Source organism: Mytilus edulis, chromosome 11, assembly GCF_963676685.1.
Source record: "Mytilus edulis chromosome 11, xbMytEdul2.2, whole genome shotgun sequence".
Lineage (NCBI taxonomy): Eukaryota > Metazoa > Mollusca > Bivalvia > Mytilida > Mytilidae > Mytilus > Mytilus edulis.
This window is the reverse complement of record NC_092354.1, coordinates 8,832,325-8,859,852: the sequence shown is the minus strand read 5'-3', so window position 1 is coordinate 8,859,852 and position 27,528 is coordinate 8,832,325. Positions and strand designations below refer to the sequence as shown.

General features: G+C 33.1%; 1 protein-coding gene across 1 annotated transcript in view; it reads right to left on the bottom strand.

Moving 5' to 3' along the window:
• Positions 1-1,523: 1,523 nt before the first annotated feature.
• The window catches only part of LOC139493955 (uncharacterized), a 28,782-nt gene continuing 2,777 nt past the window's right edge, over positions 1,524-27,528 (bottom strand). The window contains exons 2-4 of the mRNA XM_071282126.1: positions 3,573-3,596; positions 2,319-2,402; positions 1,524-1,535 (exon numbers count right to left, since the gene is read on the bottom strand). Coding sequence (XP_071138227.1) covers positions 1,524-1,535; positions 2,319-2,402; positions 3,573-3,596 — 120 coding nt within the window. The remainder of the gene's footprint in view (positions 1,536-2,318; positions 2,403-3,572; positions 3,597-27,528) is intronic.

Sequence of the window (27,528 nt, the reverse complement as noted above, 5' to 3'; positions counted from 1 at the left end):
ATATTGGTGATGAGATAAAGAGTGTCATTGCTATGTCACATGTTAATGTTGAGTATAATATAACATTGCTATCTCACATGCTAATGTTGAGTATTAGAGTGTCACTGCTTTGTCACATATTGGTTTGGAGGTACAGAGTGTCATTGATATGTCACATGTTGGTGTTGACTATAATAGTGTCATTGATATGTCATATGTTGGTGTTGAGGTAAAGGGTGTCACTGCTATGTCACATGTTGGTGTTGACTATAAGAGTGTCATTGATATGTCACATGTTGGTGTTGACTATAAGAGTGTCATTGATATGTCTCATGTTAGTGTTGAGGTAAAGAGTGTCATTACTATATCACATGTTGGTGTTCAGGTAAGGAGTGCCATTGTTCAGTGACATTGATATGTCACATGTTGGTGTTGACTATAAGAGTGTCATGGCTATGTCACATGTTGGTGTTGACTATAAGAATGTCATTGCTATCTTACATGCTAATGTTGATTATAAGAGTGTCACTACTATGTCACATATTGGTGTTGAGGTAAAGTGTGTCATTGATATGTCACATGTTGGTGTTGACTATAATAGTGTCATTGATATGTCACATGTTGGTGTTGACTATAAGAGTGTCATTGCTATGTCACATGTTGGTGTTGAGTATAAGAGTGTCATTACTATGTCACATGTTGGTGTTGAGGTAAAGAGTGTCATTGCTATGTCACATGCTTGTGTTGAGGTTAATTGTGTCACTGCTATGTTATATGTTAGTGTAGAGGTAAAGAGTATCTTTGCAATATCAAATATTGGCATTGAGGTAAAGAGTGCCATTGCTCAGTGACATGTTGGTGTTGAGGTAAAAAGTGTCATTGATATGTCACATGTTGGTGTTGACTATAATAATGTCATTGCTAAGTGATATGTTGGTGTTGACTATAAGAGTCTCACTGCTATGTCACATATTGGTGTTGTGGTAAAGAGTGTCATTGTGATGTCACATGTTGGTGTTGACTATAATAATGTCATTGCTAAGTGATATGTTGGTGTTGACTATAAGAGAGTCATTGCTATGTCACATGTTGGTGTTGAGTTAATGAGTGTCAGTGATATGTCACATGTTGGTGTTGAGTATAAGAATGCCATTGTTATCTCATATGCTAATGTTGTGTATTAAAGTGTCACTGCTATGTCACATATTGGTGTTGAGGTACAGAGTGTCATTTCTATGTCACATGTTGGTGTTGACTATAAGAGTGTCATTGATATGTCACATTTTGGTGTTGACTATAAGAGTGTCATTGATATGTCACAGGTTGGTGTTGACTATAAGAGTGTCATTGATATGTCACATGCTGATGTTGACTATACGAGTGTCATTGATATGTCACATGTTAGTGTTGAGGTAAAGGGTGTCACTGATATGTCACATGATGGTGTTGACTATAAGAGTGTCATTTGCTATGTCATATGTTGGTGTTGACTATAAGAGTGTCATTGATATGTCGCATGTTGGTGTTGAGGTAGAGTGTCATTGCTATGTCACATGCTAATATTGAGTATAAGAGTATCATTGCTATGTCACATATTGGTGTTAACTATAAGAGTGTCATGGCTAGGTCACATAATTGTGTTGAGTATACTAGTCATATGTGTTGGTGTTGAGTTTAAGTATGTCATTGCTATGTCACATATTGGTATTGAGTATAAGAGTGTCATTGTTATATCACATGTTGGTGCTGAGTATAAGTAGGTCATTGATATGTCACATGTTGGTGTAATGAAGTAAATCACAATATTTCAGTTGTCTACAGTAAGGAAGTATCAGACAGCAACCCCTTTGATATACAAACTGGAGTGGTATTCATCAGTGTAATAAAGTAAATCACAATATTTCAGTTGTATACAGTTATGAAGTATCAGACAGCAAACTTTCTGACATACAAACTGGAGTGGTATTCATCAGTGTAATAAAGTATGTTTGTTTGTGGTTGTTGTTTGTCTTTCTGTCTGGCCATGGCATTCTTCTTCTACTTCATGTACTTAATGTGGTTTATCACTTTTTTACTTGGGTATTGGTGTTGAATACAGGAGCTGTATACTTCCGTGGTGTGTAATGATGTTTCACACTGTTATTGTTGAATACAAGAGTTCTATATACATTCAGGTTGCGTAATGATGTTTCTTTATATTTTGAGACAAGGGTATTTGCAATAACTAAAAATTAACATTCAACCACTGAAAATAAATAGGAGTAACATTTGACTGATTCAAATTGTGTGTACTATATACTAAATAACTTTATATGTGTCAAACATTTTACTTCACTTACCTTTCTACATTCCAAACTAGCTCCGTTCTTTATACATAATTCTACCTCTTTTATATTCCCCTCATATGCAGCTGTAAGAAGTTTCTGTAAGCAAAACAAAGCTTTTACATTTTCCTCTAGAACATACAAATGTATTATAAATGTAATAATTTAATATGACAAGCTACATTTTTACATTTTCAACAGTTTATACCAAATACAGTGATTACCAAGAAAGAGTGAAATTATTGTCTATAATTTCAGAGACAATAGAAAAAGTCTGTAGACAATTCTATTATACATCAGTTTTGAGATCAGCCTTAGTTTTTATTGACATGATAGAGGTTTGTGTTGCTCGGTCTTTAGTTTGTTGTATTATTGCCAATGAGACAATTCTACAAAATAGACCAAATGACGCAGAAAATAACAACCATAGATCACCGTACAGCCTTCAACAATGATCAAAGCCCATATGGCATAGTCCGCTATAAAAGGCCCTGAAATGACTAATGTAGACTGTTGAATTTTGATTGTTTTTCATTTTTTTCCATGGCGTTGACAGATTCTTTTCGACTTAAAGAGATGTGAATGTCCTACAATATCTTACGTTTCTTTCTTTTTGTCTCCTGGAATTTGTTTATTGAAATTCTGTTCACTGTAGTCATTTTGATTTCTCCTGTTCTCCCCCTGAGAATACTGTACGCCTGTATCTTTATGTACAGTTTATAGACAACATAGGTCACATGACATATGTCACGCAACACTGACTGAATCTGAGAATACTACACACCTGTATCTTTATGTACATTTCATAGACAACATAGGTCACATGACATAGATCACATGACACTGACTGACTCTGAGAATACTGCACGCCTGTATCTTTATGTACAGTTTATAGACAACATAGGTCACATGACATACGTCACACAACACTGACTGAATCTGAGAATACTGCACGCCTGTATCTTTATGTGCATTTTATAGACAACATAGGTCACATGACATAGATCACATGACACTGACTGACTCTGAGAATACTGCACGACTGTATCTGTATGTACAGTTTATAGACAACATTAGTCACATGACACTGACTGACTCTGAGAATACTACACGCCTTATCTTTATGTACATTTTATAGACAACATAAGTCACATGACACTGACTGACTCTGAGAATACTGCACGCCTGTATCTTTCTGTACAGTTTATAGACAACATGGGTCACATGACATAGGTCATATGACACTGACATTTAACAAGAAAAACTTACCTCATCCCAACTTGCCATTATATCCTGTAAAAGAAAATAAAATCATTGTATATTTATAAAAATAAGGAGATATGATTACCAATGAGACAACTATCCACTCAGTGATATTGTTTGCCTTAAATTACCGGAGAATAAAGGTTTTTTCCCCTGGAAAAAATCCCAATTTGAAAAAAAATACAGGCTCTTAAGAGCCTGTGTCGCTCACCTTGGTCTATGTGCATGTTAAAACATTACACTGATGGATTCATGACAAAATTGTGTTTTGGTGAGGGTGGTGTGTTTTTAGATCTTACTTAACGAAACATTCTTGTTACTTACAATTTTCTCTATCTATAAGAAACTTGGCCCTTTCGTTACAGAGGAAAATATTTTGTAAAAATTTACAAAAATTTACCAAATTAATGAAAATTGTAAAAAATTGACCAGAAAGGGAATTAACTCCTTAAGGGGTCAACTGACCATTTTGGTCTAGTTGACTTATTTGTAGATATACCTTTGCTTAACATTATTGCTGTTTAAAGTTTATTTCTATCTATAATAGTTTTCAAGATAATAACCAACACGAATGTGTCCATAGTACACGGATGCCCCACTCGCACTATCATTTTACATGTTTACTGGACCGTGAAATTGGGGTCAATACTTTAATTTGGCATTAAAATTAGAAAGATCATATTATAGTTAACATGTGTACTAAGTTTCAAGTTGATTGGACTTCAACTTCATCAAATACTACCTTGACCAAAAACTTTAACCTGAGCTTCACACTATCTTCTTCTTTGTTCAGTGGACCATGAAATTGGGGTCAATACTTTAATTTGACATTAAAATTAGAAAGATCATATCATAGGGAACATGTGTACTAAGTTTCAAATTGATTGGACTTCAACTTCATCAAAAACTACCTCGACCAAAAAATTTAACCTGAAGCGGGACGAACGAACGGACGAACGAACGGACGAACGGAGGCACAGACCAGAAAACATAATGCCCCTCTACTATCGTAGGTGGGGCATAAAAACGGAAAAATTTCTTTAAAAAAATTACCAATTGGGAGGCAGCAACCCAACAACCAGTTGTTCAATTCATCTGAAAATTTCAGGGCAGATAGATATTGACTTGATAAACAATTTAACCACTAGTCAGATTTGCGATAAATGCTTTGGTTTCAGAGTTATAAGCCAAAATCTACATTTAACCCTATGTTCTATTTTCAGCCATGGCGGCCACCTTAGTTGGTTGGCGGGTCATCGCACAATTTTTTTAAAACTAGATACCCTAATTATGTTTGGGTTAAGTTTGATAAAATTTGGCCAAGTAGTTTCAGAGGAGAAGATTTTTGAAGAAGATAACAAAAATTTACGAAAATTGGTAAAAAAATACTATAAAGGGCAATAACTCCTTAAAGGGTCAACTGACCATTTTGGTCATGTTGACTTATTTGTAGATTTTACTTTGCTGAACATTATTAATGATTACAGTTTATTACTATCTATAATAATATTGAAGATAATAACCAAAAAACAGCAAAATTTCCTTAAAATTTTCAATTAAGGGGCAGCAACCCAACAACCGGTTGTCTTATTCATCTGAAAATTTCAGGGCAGACAGATCTTGACTTGGTAAACATTTTTATCCCAGTCAGATTTGCTCTAAATTCTATTTTTAGCCATGGTGGCCATCTTGGTTGGTTGGCCAGGTCATTGGACACATTTTTTTAAACTAGATACCCCAATGATGATTGTGGCCAAGTTTAGTTAAATTTGGTCCAGTAGTTTCAGAGGAGAAGATGTTTGTAAAAGTTAACGCCGGACGACGACGACAGAGGACGCCGGACGCAAAGTGATGAGAAAAGCTCACTCGGCCCTTCGTGCCAGGTGAGTTAAAAATGGCTTAAAATTATTCCCAAAAAGACAACTTTTTTCCCAAACAGTGCAGTATCAGTAGTAATTGTTCATGAATACATACTGAAAAACACTCATTTAAACAGTTTTCATGCCTAAAATGACTATATGTGCAGATTTGAGGGTCTTCTTATGTATCATCACAGACAATAAGGGGTCTTATTTCAAATGAGGGGTTAACTCTTGAAAGGGGGTCTGCATATTGAGGTTCCAGTCAAATCCATGGTTTATTATAAATTTCCCAATTGGATAAAAATGACACATATTTTCCCAATAAAAAAGGGTAGAGGTAGTTTTAAAAAAAGCCAACAATATCACTGCCACTTAAGTTCAAATGAAGTGGATGTAAGCAATTATAGGCAACGGTACGGCCTTCAACAATAAGAACAAGAGGCTGTCAAGTTACAGCAAACCGGATTTTCCTGCATAGGTTGAACCCTGAAAATTTGAACAAGTAGGGACACAACATTTAAGCTTAAAACAGCTCTGAATTTGGATTCTGATTGAATATTTATAATAGATTATTTTCTAATTAAGAGGGAATGCCACGAACCATCTAGCTTCCTCATGTTCCCCCCTAAAATTTATTGAAACTACATTTTTACTTAATAATGAAAATGATATTTGCAAATCTGAACCACAAACAGGATCATGTAAAAAATAAACATTAACACACAGAGCAAAAATAAAATACCACATAACAACTTTGTTCTATTTTTAGCCATGGCAGCCATCTTGGTTGGTTGGCCGGGTCACCAGACACATTTTTTAAACTAGATACCCCAATGATGATTGTGGCCAAGTTTGAACTAATTTGGCCCAGTAGTTTCAGAGGAGAAGATTTTTGTAAAAGTTAACGACGACGGACGACGGACGCAAAGTGAGCTAAAAATTTGATGAGTGGAATTTAAGAAAAATTGCTTGAACATTTAAATGAAATATCCAATTTAAAATGTATGCATCAGCATGTTGGGGTCAAATAAGAAGTGCCTTCCTTCCCTCTCCCCTCCCCCCATTACATTTATTTTTGGAAAGGGCCCTTGGTGGAATTTAACCTTAAACATTGTCAAACTAGAGGCTCTAAAGAGCCTGTGTCGCTCACCTTGGTCTTGTGCATATTAAACAATGGACATAGATAAATTCATGACATAATTGTGTTTTAGTGATGGTGATGTGTTTGTAGATCTTACTTTACTGAACATTCTTGTTGCTACAATTATCTCTATCTATAATGGACTTGGCCCAGTAATTACAGTGGAAAATATTTTCTAAAAATTTACAAAAATTTATGAAAAATGTAAAAAATTAACTATAAAGGGCAATAACTCCTTAAGGGGTCAATTGACTATTTTGGTCATGTAAACTTATTTGTAGATCTTATTTTGCTGAACGTTATTGCTGTATACAGTTTATCGCTATCTATAATAATATTCAAGATAATAACAAAAAACGGCAAACTTTCCTTAAAATTACCAGTTCAGGACAGTAACCTAACAACGGGTTGTCCGATCGATGTGAAAACATCAGGGCAGATAGATCTTGACCTGATAAACAATTAAACCCTGTCAGATTTCCTCTTAATGCTTCGGTTTTTGAGTTATAAGCCAAAAACTGCATTTTACCCTTATGTTCTATTTTTAGCCATGGCGGCCATCTTGATTGGTTGGTCGGATCACGCCAAACATTTGTCAAACTAGATATCCCAATGATGATTGTGGCCAAGTTTGGTTTAATTTAGCCCAGTAGTTTCAGACGAGAAGATTTTTGTAAAAGATTACTAAGATTTACGAAAAATGGTTAAAAATTGACTATAAAGGTCAATATCTCCTAAAGGGGTCAACTGACCATTTTGGTCATGTTGACTTATTTGTTAATCTTCCTTTGCTGAACATTATTGCTGTTTACAGTTTATCTCTATCTATAATAATATTCAAGATAATAACCAAAAACAGCAAAATTTCCTTAAAATTACCAATTCAGGGGCAGCAACCCAACAACAGGTTGTTCGATTCAACTGAAAATTTCAGGACAGATAGATCTTTACCTGATAAACACTTTTACCGCATGTCAGATTTGCTCTAAATGCTTTTGTTTTTGAGTTATAAGCCAAAAACTGCATTTTGCCCTTTTGTTCTATTTTTAGCCAGGGCGGCCATCTTGGTTGGTTGGCCGGGTCACGCCGTAAATTTTTAAACTAGATATCCCAAAGATGATTGTGGCCAACACGTTTGTTTTAATTTGGCCCAGTAGTTTCAGAGGAGAAGATTTTTGTAAAAAAGTACTAAGATTTACGAAAAAATGGTTAAAAATTGACTATAAAGGGCAATAACTCCTAAAGGGGTCAACTGACCATTTTGGTCATGTTGACTTATTTGTTAATCTTACTTTGCTGAACATTATTGCTGTTTACAGTTTATTTCTAGCTATAATAATATTCAGGATAATAACCAAAAAAAGCAAAAATTCTCTGAAATTACCAGTTCCGGGGCAGCAACCCAACAACGGGTTGTCGGAATCATCTGAAAATTTCAGGGCAGATAGATTTTGACCTGATAAACAATTTTACTCCGTCAGGTTGCTCTAAATGCTTTTGTTTTTGAGTTATGAGCCAAAAACGGCATTTTACCCTTATGTTCTATTTTTAGCCATGGCGGCCATCTTGGTTGGTTGGTCGGATCACGCCAAACATTTGTCAAAGTAGATATCCCAATGATGATTGTGGCCAAGTTTGGTTTAATTTAGCCCAGTAGTTTCAGACGAGAAGATTTTTGTAAAGAATTACTAAGATTTACGAAAAAATGGTTAAAAATTGACTATAAAGGGCAATAACTCCTAAAGGGGTCAACTGACCATTTTGGTCATAATGACTTATTTGTTAACCTTACTTTGCTGAACATTATTGCTGTTTACAGTTTATTTCTAGCTATAATAATATTCAGGATAATAACCAAAAAAAGCAAAAATTCCCTAAAATTACCAGTTCCGGGGCAGCAACCCAACAACGGGTTGTCGGAATCATCTGAAAATTTGAGGGCAGATAGATTTTGACCTGATAAACAATTTTACTCCGTCAGGTGGCTCTAAATGCTTTGGTTTTTGAGTTATGAGCCAAAAACGGCATTTTACCCTTATGTTCTATTTTTAGCCATGGCGGCCATCTTGGTTGGTTGGTCGGATCACGCCAAACATTTGTCAAACTAGATATCCCAATGATGATTGTGGCCAAGTTTGGTTTAATTTAGCCCAGTAGTTTCAGACGAGAAGATTTTTGTAAAAGATTACTAAGATTTACGAAAAATGGTTAAAAATTGACTATAAAGGTCAATAACTCCTAAAGGGGTCAACTGACCATTTTGGTCATGTTGAATTATTTGTTAATCTTTCTTTGCTGAACATTATTGCTGTTTACAGTTTATTCCTATCTATAATAATATTCAGGATTATAACCAAAAAAAGCAAAAATTACCTAAAATTACCAGTTCAGGGGCAGCAACCCAACAACAGGTTGTCGGAATCATCTAAAAATTTGAGGGCAGATAGATTTTGTCCTGATAAACAATTTTACTCCGTCAGATTTGCTCTAAATGCTTTGGTTTTTGAGTTATGAGCCAAAAACGGCATTTTACCCTTATGTTCTATTTTTAGCCATGGCGGCCATCTTGGTTGGTTGGTCGGATCACGCCAAACATTTGTCAAACTAGATATCCCAATGATGATTGTGGCCAAGTTTGGTTTAATTTAGCCCAGTAGTTTCAGACGAGAAGATTTTTGTAAAAGATTACTAAGATTTACGAAAAATGGTTAAAAATTGACTATAAAGGTCAATAACTCCTAAAGGGGTCAACTGACCATTTTGGTCATGTTGAATTATTTGTTAATCTTTCTTTGCTGAACATTATTGCTGTTTACAGTTTATTTCTATCTATAATAATATTCAGGATTATAACCAAAAAAAGCAAAAATTACCTAAAATTACCAGTTCAGGGGCAGCAACCCAACAACAGGTTGTCGGAATCATCTGAAAATTTGAGGGCAGATAGATTTTGTCCTGATAAACAATTTTACTCCGTTAGATTCGCTCTAAATGCTTTGGTTTTTGAGTTATGAGCCAAAAACGGGATTTTACCCTTATGTTCTATTTTTAGCCATGGCGGCCATCTTGGTTGGTTGGTCGGATCACGCCAAACATTTGTCAAACTAGATATACAAATGATGATTGTGGCCAAGTTTGGTTTAATTTAGCCTAGTAGTTTCAGACGAGAAGATTTTTGTAAAAGATTACTAAGATTTACGAAAAATTGTTAAAAATTGACTATAAAGGTCAATAACTCCTAAAGGGGTCAACTGACCATTTTGGTCATGTTGACTTATTTGTTAATCTTCCTTTGCTGAACATTATTGCTGTTTACAGTTTATCTCTATCTATAATAATATTCAAGATAATAACAAAAAACAGCAAAAATTCCCCAAAATTACCAGTTCAGGGACAGCAACCCAACAACGGGTTGTCGGATTCATCTGAAAATTTACGGGCGGATAGATTTTGACCTGATAAACAATTTTACCCCATGTCAGATTTGCTCTAAATGCTTTGGTTTTTGAGTTACAAGCCAAAAAATAGCATTTTACCCCTATGTTCTCTTGGTTGGTTGGCCGGGTTACGCCACACATTTTTTAAACTAGATACCCCCAATGATGATTGTGGCCAAGTTTGGTTTAATTTGGCCCAGTAGTTTCAGAGGAGCAGATTTTTGTAAAAGTTAACGACGACGGACGACGGACGACGGAAGACGACGACGGACGCCAAGTGATGGGAAAAGCTCACTTGACCCTTCGGCCCAGGTGAGCTAAAAAGGTAACAAACTGAAGTATCAATTTAATAATTGTCATGTGTTTTGCATGCTTTTTACATTTGCGAAGGTCATTGGTATTACCACATTTAAAAGATTTTTTTTCATATATTTGCTTCTGCAAGTTGAAAGAGTCAACAGTTGTTTGAATAAGGTATTCAAATCGGATAACAGGCCTTATGCATCAAAACATCAGTGTTTTTCCTTCTTAATCTGTTTGATAAAACTAGCATGTACAATAACACTTATTTAATCACTCTATTGTCCGACTTGAAGGGATTACAATTAAACATGTTAAAGGTGATATTTTTTTTTATGATCATAAGCGGTGATTAGATGAAAGTTCAAAATTTAGGACATGGCTTTACCATATAGAAACGAGAAAAATAACATCCTTAAAATAATTATAGCGTCGCGGAAATTATTATAGCGTCACGGGAAAAAAATATAGCGTCATTATACCGCGATGATTAAACGGCCTGGGGAAACCATTGACAATTTAAAAAAAAAAGATATCGCTCGCTTCTCTTGCAGACCACTCCACTCGCCTGTCAAAAACTCATTTTCAAGAATTTTTTAAAAACAAAAACTTTTCGCTCGCTTGCCCCATAATTTTTAGAGCAAATGTCCGAAGAACTATTTATCAAATTGGTGTGGCCTTATCTACAACTTCTCTATCCATGCCAACAACTTTAAATTTAATGAAATATATCATTTAATAACTAGAGTCTCTCAAGAGCCTATATAGCTAACCTGATTCTACTTGGGTTTTTGAAATCATATACAAAAATATAAAATTTGGCTAAAAGTAACAACTCTCGGCCAGCACCTCATAAGGAAAGGAACATTCATGCTACGGACATAGATCACATGACACTGACTGACTCTGAGAATACTACACACCTGTATCTTCATGTACAATTTATAGACAACATAAGTCACATGATTAAATATTAAAATTGATAAAATCTGTATTGTCTCCAAATTGATTATCCTCTCACCTTGTCCTTTTATTACATTCCACCATATATACATGTACAAGTAAATTAGATAAACTTTAAAACAAAGTTACTCTTTTTTAAATAGATGCTGTAAAAATGATGTACACGTTTTGCTTACATTTTAGTGTCATTGTTGAAACAATGAAGGGCCATAACTCCTGAACAGCATAAAGAAAATTGGCACTCTCACACTTGACCTACATTTTGACATGAGAAACAAAAAATATGAAAACTTTAAAAGGTTTGGTTAAATGTTTCGCAAGTTATTACACAGAAATGTCATAAACAGTCATTTTTCAATCAATCCCAAGGACCATAGCACTTAACTCATAATATGAAAATGTTAAAGTTTTGGTAGCAACAGTTTTTCGAAATTCGGTTTTTCAGTCAGAAATGTGTTTTTCTTGTTTTTGTAAAATAATGTTAAAAGTAAGAAGATGTGGTATGATTGCTAATTGGACGACTCAGACTCTTCACCAGAGAGTTTTCAATAATAAGCAAAACCTTTACTAAACAGCAATCTATAAAAGGCTTCGATCCAAAATGACAAATGTAAAACAATTCAAACAAGAAAAGCCTGAGAACAGTTATTTCGTAGTGCATTTCTTTAGGCAAATAAATTCAATTTAAAATAAACTGTAATCACAGAGATATGTCTCGCCTTTGTGTAATTTTCATTGTGCAAATGTTGAAATCAAAATAGCAATACTTTAACATCTTATACAAGTTATGAAAATATTCAAAGTCAATGAATCATGACTGAGTTACATGGCTGAACAATCCCCATGTAAATGAGATGTGCCAATGCTTATACAACTGCATACCAAAAACCATCATGACCATTGACTTATTATAAGTCTTTTCCAAATTTAAATACAAACATGAATTAGTAACAAATCCTGGTGAAAGCACTTTTAAATATGAAGTATGAAGAAAACATTTTAATGATGAAAGCCATTATCACATACTGGTGATAAAAAATGTGACTTGTGTGGAAAAGAATTTGTTCACAGGCGTAACTTATCAGTCCACATCAAAACATATTCTAATAACAGTCCACAATTAAGAAAATATATCCTAAGCGCCCATTGTATACATGTGATGGATATGGAAAAGAATTTTGTCACAGGAGTAACTTATCAGTCCACACGAAAACATATTCTAATAACATAAAACAGCACATGAGAAACCGTACAAATGTGATCTATGCGGAAAAGACTTTTGTCAGAACAACCAGCTGTATAAGTAGTAGGGGAACTACCGGTTCTGGGCCACTTTTACTAATGTTAACCCTATGGGAGAGGATATCCATGAGGATACCCAGTGAGGATACCCTCTGATGTCATCATTAAGTATTATGACATTAATTAATTAAATTAATTATTTTCTTTGGAGATAAGGTAATCATGAAGTGTTACTAATTACGTTTGTGTTAATTATGGATAAGTATATACGTTTTTTCTTTAAATTCAATGGACGAAAATCCCGAGTCTATTAATAGATATACAGGAAAACCCCACCTTAATGTGTATTAACAGAATATAATATCTCTAATATAAAATAATATTTATACGCCTACGGCTATTAATGTGATAACATTATTATTAAATCAATATTGAAAGCGTGTTTAAACTTGATCATTATTGTATGTAGTGACCTTTAATATGTTGATACGTGTCAATAAATCCGCCATATTGAATTATTGTACAAAATTTCTAGTTGGTCTTTTGAAATCATTTAATCGTTATATTATTAGCACTAATTAGTATAATGTATCTTAATAATTATGGGGTTATTTTTTTATTTAAGTATTTGAATTTATAATATAATTGCTAAATCACTGAAAGCGTGCGTTAACTTGTCTTTGTCGTGCTATATTATCATGTTTAGACTTGTCAATAGTCGGATATGAATTAGTCGCCATGTTGAAAATATAATAAACATTGTTGCGTTGTGCTGTCTTTCAAAAGAAGTAAATCATAATATTAGTTGAATTAAATAATATTATTCTTTCAAAGATGAGATTTATCAAGTATTTAATGTTAATGTGTTCGATGATACATACTATTATAATACGTCTTTTGTTTAATATTCAATTATTATCCTTCCGTTAATCATATAATAAATAGTATAAATTGAAAACTTATTTTATTATTTCCTCGATCATATTCACTTTTAAACTGAAATACTTTTACTATAAATGTCAAACCGATAAACAAGACATTTCAATACTTTCTGTTGACCTCAATAACCTGGTATGATTAAGTACAGTGGTGAATGACCTTGCAGGCTACCGTTGTGGTTAAAAATATCATTTTCTTGTTTTAAGTTTTTTTTATCATATTTTAAGGTCTGCAAACACACTTGTATCCAAAGTTTTTCTGGCAGCTGAAAAAAGAACCCCTGAACAAAGAAACTTTATTCTCATTTAAACAATCTATGATTTTCAAACCTTAGCTGGGGAAACTTTTCTATTAAACAATATCTTCCAAGTATTAAACAACGAGTGATTGATCAGCGTAGTTCTTATGTTGATGTTTTAAGTAATGAATTAGAAAGGTCATCTCTGTGTAAAATAAGATTGAGTGCACACAATCTTGCTCTTGAAAAGGGCGATATTTAGGTTTACCCACCGATGAACGAGTTTGAAATGTATGTATATCAGGTGAGGTAGAGGATGAAAATCACTTTTTGCTGAAATCCGAATTTTTTTCCAACTACAGAATTAACTTTAAAAATATTATATTATATTAAATATACTCCCTACATGTTGTAGTGAAAATCAGCTAAATATTAATAGCTGCATTAATAGTAATTCTTTAAAAGTCCTGATAGTTATCAAAGGTACCAGGATTATAATTTAATACGCCAGACGCGAGTTTCGTCTACATAAGACTCATCAGTGACGCTCAGATCAAAACAGTTAAAATGCCAAACAAATACAAAGTTGAAGAGCATTGAGGACCCAAAAATTCCTAAAAGTTGTGCCAAATACGGCTAAGCTGAAGAGACTAGTTCTTATGTATATAAATGTCTGGTATATAGAAACGAGATTTTAGCTTCTTTACTATAACATATTTAACTATGCTGTATTCCTTGTTTTAATGCACTGAAATATGGGCCTTTGTCAATTATTGTAATTGTGTTTGTGCCAATAAAATATTTGTATTTGTATTTGTATTTTGTAAACATGTCAAGAAATTCTATCAAACAGTGAATATCTCAACCTTCTTTTTTTTTTTTTTTTATTAGACTGTCCAGAACCTTTAAAGTTATATTCATTTTTGATAAAATCATTCATTAATGAATGCTTTTATTTCCAGAATGATCAATCAAAGGCCAGAAAATTTATCAGCAAAACTACATAACATGCCTTCAAAATATTCCACGACGACTTGGTGGCTGTTGGACATGTTCACATGTAAAAGCAACGATTATTCTTAAACAGACCGATCTACGTGGGATTCACTATACTCGATTTGGCAAAGACGCTTATGTACGATTTCCATTATTATTACCTGAAGAATAAATATCGGTCTAGAGCAACACTCTTGTTTACGGACACAGACTCACTATGCTACAACATCAACATTGATGATATATATCAAGATATGACGAAGGATAAACACTTGTTTGATGTGTCATAATATAGCCCCGAACATCAGCTTGATAGCACCTTTTTATTAAAGGTGTTAGGAAAGTTAGTCACCCATATACGCTGAGCAATGATGCATATCCACCGCCGCCGCAGAAAGTTGTACTTCATCATCCATTCACTATGATGTTGGCTGGACCTACTGGTTCAAGTAAAACGTTTTGGATCAACACATTATTGTGGCGAGCACGGACTATGATACAACCACCACATGAGAGGATGATATGGTGGTATAAATTGGCAGCAATTATTTGGTGAAATGCAACAAACCATTAAAAACATTTTATTTGTTCAAGGTTTACCTGAAAATTTGAATGATGACTCATTCATTGACTCTATATATCCATGTTTAATCATCCTGGTCAATTGAATGAGAGACGCCACCAATAGTAAGGATTAGTATGAATTATTTGTAGAGGGTAGCCGTTAGGAATCTTAGTGTAGCCTGTATAGTGTAAAATACATTCTCGAAGGAGGGGAAAGGAGAGTCGAACCGTGAGCCGATATATAAAAAATCCACGTCATCAAGTTGGGCCAAACATATTTGCTAGACAGATGTATCCAAATAAGCAAAAGAAATTCATGAATAAATACAAAGAGGGGACACAACGACCATGTGGGAGTCTATTCATTAATCTGAAAAAGAATACACAGCTTTGAAATTCAACTCTTGGATTAAAGCTCGTGATTTATTAATATTTGACAGATTTAACTACCCCGGAAAGACTAACTTCAAGTCTCGACAGATTACCACCTACACGAAAGATACTGTCGAGACTTGGAGTTAGTCTTTCCGGGGTAGTCATTCATTAATATCATTATTATACTGACTGTTTACTATTTCAAATAGTGCTAATTGTGTAGTTCTATGTAAAAAAAAATGCTTTCTAGTATCATGAGTATGACAAGAAGCCCTTTATGTAACTCTTAATATATGAATGCTGTCTTAAAGAAAGTTGATTTTGTCTACTTGACTGTTAGAAGGAGTTACAAATAAATGGATCCAAAAGTATGTGTTTTGACATAAAATTGTTGATTTGAACTCTATCTGAAAATAAATCATTCTTGACTAGTTAAACAGCTTTTTGAACGACAAATTTATGTGACGTATAAAACATTCTTCAACAATAGATAGATGGCAACGTAATATTTCAAACTAATAAATATCAAAATTCTTAAAAGTTAGGAACCATTCAAAGAGAAAAACAAATATGCCATATTAACCAAATTCAAAAACGATAGACCTGAACCATGAAGTTTATTATTCGACACAATTGTAAATGTGAAAATAATATATAAAAGTAAACCATTAATTGGTCGTGTGTTTGAGGTAATTTTATCTTATGCTTCTGGTCAGGTTTGGTAATCAAAAAAGGGGGGAATTATATTGAAAAGCATGGAGCAAATGTAACATGTTGTTTAAATAATTGTGATCTTTGAATCATATGAAAAACAAGATTAGGTGAAATAAAAGGTTAGAGGTAAGAAATACAAACATCAACTAATAATAAGAGCTACGATATAATGTTTTGTAAACTGTAGTCTTACGTGAAATAGTCCTTTCTAGTCTAGGTTAAATAATATCACATATAAAATCATTGTGATTTCTCTTCATTTGTTTACCCCTGGAATATATCATATTATCTGTTTTTGGAAAACAAACCTTTCAGGATCTCGTTCCTTGTTTTTGGCCATTTAATCTTGCAGATACGAGGTTCACTTAGGAGACTTTTTGTAGACCAGCCCCCCTTCTGAGGTTTTTTTTATAAATCTGCATTATCTACTGCACAATAACAAATTAAGCAGTGGTTATAATTCAAGTAATATAAATGACTGTTGAGTAGACACGTTTTAATTTTCTCGTACAAAACAGTAAAATAGTTTACTTACTAGTTACTAGTTATTGTCATTTTATAGCGGTATGGACTTTGCTTATTGTTGACGACCCTACGGCGACACATAGTTGTTAATTTCTCCGTCATATGGTCTCTTGTGGAGAGTTGTCTCTTTAGCAATCATACCACATCTTCTTTTTTATATGACATGGAATATACTGCTGATAGTCAGTTGTATCATGTTACATGCCATTCAATCCTTATATATACGATAAATATTCTGTGTAATACGTTTTGTTGATATCAAAATGAATAAAACGTTGTCGTAAACACTTAAGCTTTTATCGACCACGTACACATTGTGTGCCTTTTGTGATTTTTGTTAAAGGTCCCCGCATGAATAAACAGTTATATTGCACCTTAAGTATTTAAAAGAAGTATTGGGTTACGTAAACATTTCAGAAAACTTTAAATGATTTTAATCGAAATATTTTCTGTACACTTAAAATATTATTTTTCATTTCTGCTAGTTGTAACGAATTCATAACGGCTGTCGATGGTCTTATTTTATAAAAGATTTACCCTGCTCTGCGGAATGTTTGAAATCTCGCGCGGTACAGACTAAATGTAAATGATAAATAGATTGACCTTTTTTTTGTTAGATTTATTTGTAATTGTTTCTGTTGTTTTATTTATTTCATCATTCCGTTTCAACTTCTTACTTCATTTGGCCTTTTTAACATGATGAGTCAGTCTTTTGTAGACGAAACGCGTGTCTGGTGAAAATATACAATTAAAATCCTGGTACATATGTTAGTTGATTGACATTGCTTTGTTTATTAATAACATCAACATTTTAGACTACCATACAGCCTAAAAACCTTTATACATTTTTCTGCATTTACATTAATTAGAGGGTGTCGTTGTGGAACTGATTTTTCGACATAGATAGACATACACTGAGGATGCAACAATGAATCATGTTTTTTTTCTACATAGAACCTTAAAAACTAAGAAATTATAAAATGTTTTCTATAAAAAGAGAACAATCGACGACCAGCAAAAAATTCTGACTGACCGAATGATGTTATGAAACTTAAAGGAGAGTTTAATAGCGAAGTTTTCATAAACCTGACCTTTTACTTTTAGAAAAAAATTAAATTACATATCTCATTTAAATATAGATGTCTTTCAACTGTTCAGTATTAAGAAGTTAATTGGTAAAGACAAACTATTGTCTGAAGACAGAAAAAACATGTTCTTACCTCAAACTGTCTTTAATATCCGTCATATGTCAAAATGCGAGTTATTCACTATAAAACCGTTCACGTATATCCCATTTTAAAATTTAAACTTCATACTACATAACGTCGCGTGTAGTTACTGAGTAAAGATAAAACACACGCTTTTTGTCTTTTTATTTAACAGATATCCGCTTGAACAAACATACAATGTCCTTGGTTATATTTTACCTTAGGTATTTAAAAAAGAAAATACAATATGGTTACAGGCTAGGTGTAAACAGTCTTTGTACGTATTCATCCGAATTGTGCGCACTGTCAAAATATAAAATAATTAAACTACTGAACTCATAGGAAAATTCAACACGGAAAGTTTTTTTTATCAAATTACAAAATCAAAACCTTTAACACATGAAACGACTGTAATCAACTGTTATATTCCTTACTTAGTAAAAACATTTCCTTGTTTAGAAAAAGGTTTATTAAACCTGGTTTATTACCTTGCTAAACCTTTCATTTGTATGACAGAGGTAATTGATGTGTTAAGTGGGGGGATTCTATTCTTTATTTACCTTAAACAATACAGTTTATCGGTATAAACTCAAAAACTGCATTAAAGTCCTTGACTTTTTATAAAAATTTATGAGTCAGCGACCCAGTTTACAAATCAATAACCTCTAGAAAAATGTGTTTAATCCTTATAATTATCAACCCGATCATTTGCAATTTTTAATTAACAATTTTTGGTACATTGGCTACTGTTTACCATTAAATGCACAATTGACATTCCGTAAATAAGGAGTAAGCCGTCATATTGACTTTCTAAAACCCATTAATGTTCGATTAATGCATTAGAATTTATATTGAAAAAGCACCTACATCAAAAACTTCATTTTAATGAGGTACTATTTTAATTTGAAGCATACAAGAAACGGAATAATCTTAATCTTGAGAGTTTTCATTCGTATGACTTTGTTTTCCCCTGACGATAATGCGCCAAGCTCATTCATGATTTTTCGTGGAATTCTATTTTTTTGTAAATTTATGAATTTACCAAGCTTTAATGAATTATTCGATGTCTTTTTATTAGTCATTACAATATAAATAACAGTTATGAATTTGTTGTTATCAAGACCAATTTTCTTGAACCCCTTGAACATCTGTATCGCGCATGAATATATCACAATGGAGGTTACGAAAATAGTTTCGGAAACATGGTTTATCGAAATATAAACCAAGGGAAAAAATGCTAACGAACCAATCCAGTTTAAGAATTTGTAGATATGCAAATCATGTAGTAATTATGTTATTTTATTTTTTTTTAAATAAAAGATGAATGAAAGAAAAACATCAATTGTTAATTTTTTCTTTGCTTTAATTATTGTATAATTCAAGCATATATATCTTGCACTTAACCTTTATTTTAAAAATATCTAGGTTCTTTTAAATATCTTCTAGTAAATTAAAATAGTGATAAATACCTTTTATTTGCAACATATTTAGATGTTAAGAAAATTGTTTCGGTCGATCCAAAATTGGGGATATTTCCATCAAATGACAAATAAGACATATATAACTATCAAAGACAAACGTTAAGGACGTGATACATCGTTTGTATTTCTGTAGTTTAGCTCATTTCTAGTGTTCTAACTGAAGATTTTTTTCTTAAAAAAAAACATTGACCAGTGTGTTAACTTAAGATAGCTACATACTATAAATGTATATTTGATATTCATGTCAACACCGACGTGCTAACTACTGAGCTGGTGATACCGTCGGGAACGAAACGTCCACCAGCAGTGGTATCGACCAAGTGTTGTAAATATTTATCAAAGGTACCAGGCTTATAATTTGATACGCCAGACGCGCGTTTCGTCTACATAAGACTCATAAGTGACGCTCAGATCAAAACAGTTAGAAAGCCAAACAAGTATAAAGTTGAAGAGCATTGAGGACCCGAAATTCCAAAAAGTTGTGCCAAATACGGCTAAGGAAATCTATACCTGGGATAAGAAAATCCTTAGTATTTCGAATAATTCATACTTTTACAAACAGTAAATTTATAAAAATGACCATGCATATAGATGATATTCGTGTCAACACCGAAGTGCAAACAACTGGGCTGGTGATACACTCGGGGACGAAACGTCAAACAGCAGTGGCATCGTGTGTACATAGTAATCAAAGTAACAGGCTTATAATTTGATACGCCAGTCGCGCGTTTCATCTACATAAGACTCATCAGTGACGCTCAGATCAAAATAGTAAAGTCAAGAGCATTGAGGACCCAAAAAGTCCAAAAAGTTGTGTCAAATACGGCTACGGTAATCTATGCCTTTGATAAGAACATCCTTAGTATTTCGAATAATTCATACTTTTACAAACAGTAAATTTATCAAAATGACCATGCATATGATTGATATTCATGTCAACACCGAAGTGCTGACTACTGGGCTGGTGATGCCGTCGGGAACGAAACGTCCACCAGCAGTGGCATCGACCAAGTGGTGTAAATAGTTATCAAAGGTACCAGGCTTATAATTTGATACGCTAGACGCGCGTTTCTTCCATATAAGACTCATCAGTGACGCTCAGATCAAAATAGTTAGAAAGCAGAACAAGTATAAAGTTAAAGAGCATTGAGGACCCAACATTCCAAAAAGTTGTGCCAACTACGGCTAAGGTAAAATATGCCTTTTATAAGAACATCCTTAGTATTTCGAATAATTCATACTTTTACTAAGAGTAAATTTATAAAAATGACCATGCATACGATTGCTATTCGTGTCAACACCGAAGTGCTGACTACTGATCTGGTGATACCCTCGGGGACGAAACGTCATGCAGCAGTGGCATCGACCAAGTGGTCTAAATAGTTATCAAAGGTAACAGGCTTATAATTTGACCCGCCAGTCGCGCGTTTCGTCTACATAAGACTCATCAGTGACGCTCAGATCAAAATAGTAAAGTCAAGAGCATTGAGGACCCAAAAAGTCCAAAAAGTTGTGTCAAATACGGCTACGGTAATCTATGCCTGGGATAAGAACATCCTTAGTATTTCGAATAATTCATACTTTTACAAACAGTAAATTTATCAAAATGACCATACATATGATTGATATTCATGTCAACACCGAAGTGCTGACTACTGGGCTGGTGATGCCGTCGGGAACGAAACGTCCACCAGCAGTGGCATCGACCAAGTGGTGTAAATAGTTATCAAAGGTACCAGGCTTATAATTTGATACGCTAGACGCGCGTTTCTTCCATATAAGACTCATCAGTGACGCTCAGATCAAAATAGTTAGAAAGCAGAACAAGTATAAAGTTAAAGAGCATTGAGGACACAACATTCCAAAAAGTTGTGCCAACTACGGCTAAGGTAAAATATGCCTTTGATAAGAACATCCTTAGTATTTCGAATAATTCATAGTTTTACTAACAGTAAATTTATAAAAATGACCATGCATATGATTGCTATTCGTGTCAACACCGAAGTGCTGACTACTGGGCTGGGGATACCCTCGGGGACGAAACGTCATGCAGCAGTGGCATCGACCAAGTGGTCTTAATAGTTATCAAAGGTAACAGGCTTATAATTTGACACGCCAGTCGCGCGTTTCGTCTACATAAGACTCGTCAGTGACGTTCAGATCAAAATAGTAAAGTTAAAGAGCATTGAGGACCCAAAATTCCAAAAAGTTGTGCCAAATGCGGCTAAGGTAATCTATGCCTGGGATAAGAACATCCTTAATATTTCGAATAATGCATACTTTTACAAACAGTCAATTTATAAAAATGACCATGCATATGATTGATATTCGTGTCAACACCAAAGTGCTGATTACTGGGCTGGTAAAACCCTCGGGGACGCAACGTCCAACATCAGTGGCATCGACCTTGTGGTTTAAATACTTATCAAAGGTAACAGGCTTATAATTTGATACGACAGACGCGCGTTTCATCTACGCAGCGATGTTAAGGGCATTTCAAGAAATTTCCCATTTTTATACACAAGAAACATCATATTGAACATGTTGAACTCAGAGATATTTTTTCTCTGTCTAAAAGTCAAAATACACGTCAAAGGAGTAAACGGAGGGAAAAGGGTCTATTCTGATTTACATTCCAAACTTTTATTTTTAGAAAAATATAAATACACTAGTGTCACGTGACTTCAAACTGAAAGAAACGACATTTTCCCAAAAAGTCAAAAGTGCAGATTGAAGATGAAATCGGATCACCCTGATATTGGTCTCCCTGTAATCGGCATAACTTGTTTTACTTGGAAAGTGCTGCTACTAGTTTTTTATTAGATGTTTTGTAATTAAAAAACAATAAAACATGGAGAATTTCATCGATTTATTGACTTTTTGGCACTTCGGGTTGTAAAATTTCCTTTACACGAACGCTATACAACTAGTAGCAGCACTTTTTGAAAAATATAAAATGTGGCCTTTCTACCAATACCAGATTGTAGTGGGTTGGTATAGCTCTTGTACCTGCACTTTTCAATTAATTTAACGTGTAGTAACATAATCGCCATGAAATGCAAGAAAAAAGCGCTTGAAAGACCCTGTAATAGTCGGATCGGCTGACGGAAAAAACTATGTGTATATTTTGTTTCACCGGCGTTTTATGTAATAATATAATTGAGCGAATAAACAAATATGCTCTTATTGCTTGCTTTATCATTTGAAGGAAACACATTTAGAAGTATTCAGGTCATTATGATGTTTATGTGTAGCACTCCAAAAGCCGATTAGTGTTTGGGCACGCAGCCCTCCCCCTTTTTTTTGGTTCAAATTCGGCATCTTGGGTGCTTGTATAGCTCAAATTTCACAAGTGTGAGTTCATAATAAAATTAATAGATTACCCTACTATGTCTCTTCTAGTGTTTGTGTATTGTAAACCATTAACATTTCACTGAAAAAAGTTGCATTTTCATAAATTCATTATTTTTTTGTTAGATCAGTGTGTCATTGGTAATTTTAAAATTTAAATAAAATAACCTACCTGCAATAAAATATTCAAATTTTACTTGTTGAATATCTGCTGTTAATCAAGTGTGACTGGTATCAATTTGTTAATCTTGATTGGGAGGTCTTTTAGAATTTATTCTCATGGGGGCATACGCAGGGTCAGTTGTCAGGCTAGTTATTTTTGTATGGCTTGCTTTTTTATATGTCCCTTGTTATTTCCTGTATTTTGTTGGACAGAATATTCCTTTTCAACCCATTCATTGCCTTTTGGAGCAAAATTTTACTTATTCTAACATTTTTAAAAGTATACATTTTTACCATGACGTTGGAAAAAGTGACCTATTTTTTTTATGTCGCTCATTTCGTATTAAAATCCTGCCTACTGTACAAAGTGGCCACCAATACAAATGGACAGCCAAGAAATAGCTGCAAGTGCTTACGTGACATTCAGCACAATCAACATGATCAATCGTGTTTTCATTGCAGAGATTGGAGCCAAATTTTCTGTCAGAATAAAAGAAATTCTATGTACCAGTATATTTAACCTTGCCCTATGTGCCCCCGGGCATAATAAGGACTAGGTAAGTATTATATATAAAAATACATTAATAACAAACTTAATAAATTATTTTACATATACAAAATCCAAGTTTCAGATGAAGAATCATGATCAGTGGCGGATCCAGAAATTTTCATAAGTGGGGGCCCACTGACTGACCTAAGAGGGGGCCCGGTCCAGTCACGCTTCAATGATTCCCTATATAAGCAACAAATTTTTCCCCAAAAAGGGCCCCCCCTAAATCCGCCTCTGATGATATAGGGGACAGGACAAAAAAGTTAGTATAGGAAAGTAAAAATGTAAATGTATGTACATGTAAACGCTTATAAAACTACTGCATACCAAAAATCATAGGTAAATCTTTACCTGACCTAATCACAAAAGTAACACAACTTAGTTGTAATTGTTAATCAAAACTTCATTGGCAATTATACCACATCATCATCTTACTTTTGTATCAAATTCTAGCTGTACAGTCTGCACTATGTACATAAATATGATACATGTAAATTTAAAATAAGAAGAAAGTAATTTCTGTCTGTGTGTTGGTAATGCTGTCTCATTGCCATACATGTATACATTGTAATGTGGTAATCAAATGAATGAAGGGAGACGGATTTATATAAGTTTTTCTTGTTTCCGAATCCCTGTATTTATATTGTATATTTATATTTCATGCACTTTTTGAATAAATATTGTTTAAACTAAATGAATGAATCATGATAAAGGAGACAGGACAAATATAATATAATTCCGATTTCCAAGTATACATGTACATTGTACCTGTAGAAAAGTTAGATACACATGAACATGTATGTAAATGTACATATGTACAAAATAGCAGCTACATGATATAAATGCAAACAAGGAAAAATAGCCATTTTTTGGTTCAAACATTGTGTGGCTGTTACACTTGTAGTCTTGTACATCATTATGACCAACAACTGCAATCAAAACACTTTATTATGCTTTTGAACCTTTTGTAAACCTGTAGTTTGTGTGTTATGAAATGAGATTGAAATATAAATAATGACAAAATATGATTTTCTTGTTCTCTGGTGGCCAATACATAAATGTACATGTATAGGACTATTTGTTCCCTGATGGAGAGTTGTTTCATTGGCAATCATGTCATATTCTTACTTTTATTATTACATGTACATGCAACTCCATTAGTGGTGCATCAGTGAATTGCATGCATACATGTACATATCTCATGAAAATGTACATATCTGTAGGTTTACTGGTATGATTAATATTTATATTGAATTGCCTGTAATCGCAATAAAAATAACAAAACACTCATATAAGTCTTATAAATGAATATATCAAAATTCCTCTTTACCATGTTTACAATTCAACTGAATAGCATGTCTTTTTGTAGATCTCTCACTCGTCTTGGTTAGATATTGCAGATTTTTTCATATATTACATGAAGGAGACAACAAATTACATTTTTTACATCCATGAAATACAATTTTTAACTGAAATCCTTTTTGAAGCTCCTATTCTAAGAATATTCACAAATCTCCGAACTGCTGATATCATGTATATTTGGAATTCATTTTAACTGAGGTAAAAAAATCAACTTCAATAATGGTGAAAATTAATATTCCTCATTTTTTCAGCATCAAAACACTAAATTCCAATTCATTTGGTCTTGAAACATTCAATGCTTCTGCTTAGTACGGTACATTATGTAGAATTGCTGTCTTTTTTCTATTTTTCACGGACATATTTGGTAGCTTTCTAAACAAATTTTAATCAGATCTTCCATAATCATGATAATGGCCATGATGAGTTATAAGTAACTTTTAACTGGTGTCTGACTGCAGGTCTAAGGTCTTTATCCCTGAAATATAAAAATCCAAATTTAATACATGTACAATGTATATATCAAATGAAATTTTGAAAATGAAAAAAGTAATCAAAAGTTAGTGCGAACATACTTCTTCAAAAAAGTACAATTAAAATGCTAACAAAATAATTCCCATTCTTTTTTACCTGTAGTATGTAAATGTCTTCATTCAACATTTGAACAACAATTAAATTTTCCACACACATTTTAAAAAAACGCACTATGTAATAAATATTTAAATTTATGTATTCATATCTCCTTTTCCAAATGTGAACAATGACAGGAATACTTCAATATCAACATGATCAATATCAGTAATCCAAAAGAAATTTTAGCTAGCAAGTTCAGTATATTATTATAGATGTATCTGTCATGTCTGTGTTAATAAATATTATTGCTGGTACAGACACTTCATTTTTAATTAAGAAATTATCATGATTTATATTGGGTACATTAATTATTGTATTGCAATTCTTGAAGAATGGAAAATTGTGATATTAATAATTGCTATTTCAGAAAATATCTACATACTTGTACAGTTACTTATTTGTCATGCATGTACATGTATGATGTATAGATTTCAGAATGTCAGTTCTTATAAAAATGAGATACATTTTGTATTCAAAGTTGCCTTTAAAAATCATTGCCATTTAACATATATAAAGTTCTAAATTTACATCATACAGTACGGGTAGGGACTTATTTTTATGGATGTCTTAATCCGTCTAGATGTCAGACTGGTCGAACAGTTGTCCCAGTGTAATAAACACCTGCTGTGCAATATCCAAGTGGAAGGTCGTAAATCAATCTGTACCAGCTTGATTAGAATTAAATTTTACCTGTACAGATATATTAGTTTTTATGGAGGATAGATAAATGTAAAATATTGTTTTGTATTCAAAGAGAAAGGATAAAAATTAAAATTAAATATAAGAATTAAAATTAAAATTAAATATAAAAATTAAAATTAAAATTAAATATAATTTAATTTTTTTTATAATTTGAAAAAGAAATAAAGACGATTTTTAACAATATATTGTGTTGCCAATTATTTCAATAGTTTTGTGCCAATATACTATTTTGTATTTGTATTTGTAAAACGTAAATATTTCATCTAATTTAAAATAATAAGCCTAATAACAACCAAGACGGTTTTCCATAGAAGTTTAAATCAAATTGTTGAGACTTCAATCCCGTAAATTATACGAGTTTTCGTTGATGGTTATATTATTTCCCCCTTTTAACGTCCTGTTCCTTTATATGTTATTATTAGAAACTCAATTTTAAGTATAAGGCCAACATATCGTATTTATAAAATATGTATAGGCATTGTGAATTAAGTTATTTTCCTTTTGATACAACTTTCCCCGTAGGAGCCTCTACATCTATTCACACCTGTCAATCATTTCTCACAAGTGAAACAATTTGGTCAGACAGATCACTCGTGCTTTATAATTTGACATATTTCCCGTTAATCTCTTTGAAAGTCAAACAATTGGTTTCTTTTAATACAATATTTATAACGCCGAGATCATATTTCGATTCCTATTTATTGATTTTTTTTTTTTAAATTGTCGACACTCGAGATAATGCTTTTCTATTTTCATGTCTGAATTTTTTTTTAATGAAAATCGACGGTGTTATAAATATATTTTACAAATTGTATCAAATCGATACACGAAAATCAAAGTTTAACCTTATATAGTTTATTGAATAAATGCACATTTATACCACAAAGGGGTTGAAGGCTAGTCGTACAAGTCGTGATCAGCTGTCTTTACTTTTTCGTCGTACTTCTAGTCATACTAAAGCTTTTTAAATCGTTGTTGTATTATTTCCGAAGTTAAAAGGAGGTCTCCAAATAGATTATTTAAATGGGAATCCGGGAAATGACTGATAAAAATAAAACAAAAAATAGTTAAGGATGTACACTTCTGAGGAGCCAAATTTTTCCTCTGTTAAACTTTTTAAATGGTCATTATATTTTGGAAGATAAGTGTTTTCTGAAGTGAATTCATAAAAAAAAATCATAGGCTAATGCGCTTTTTAAGAAACTATGGCCATCTGAAAA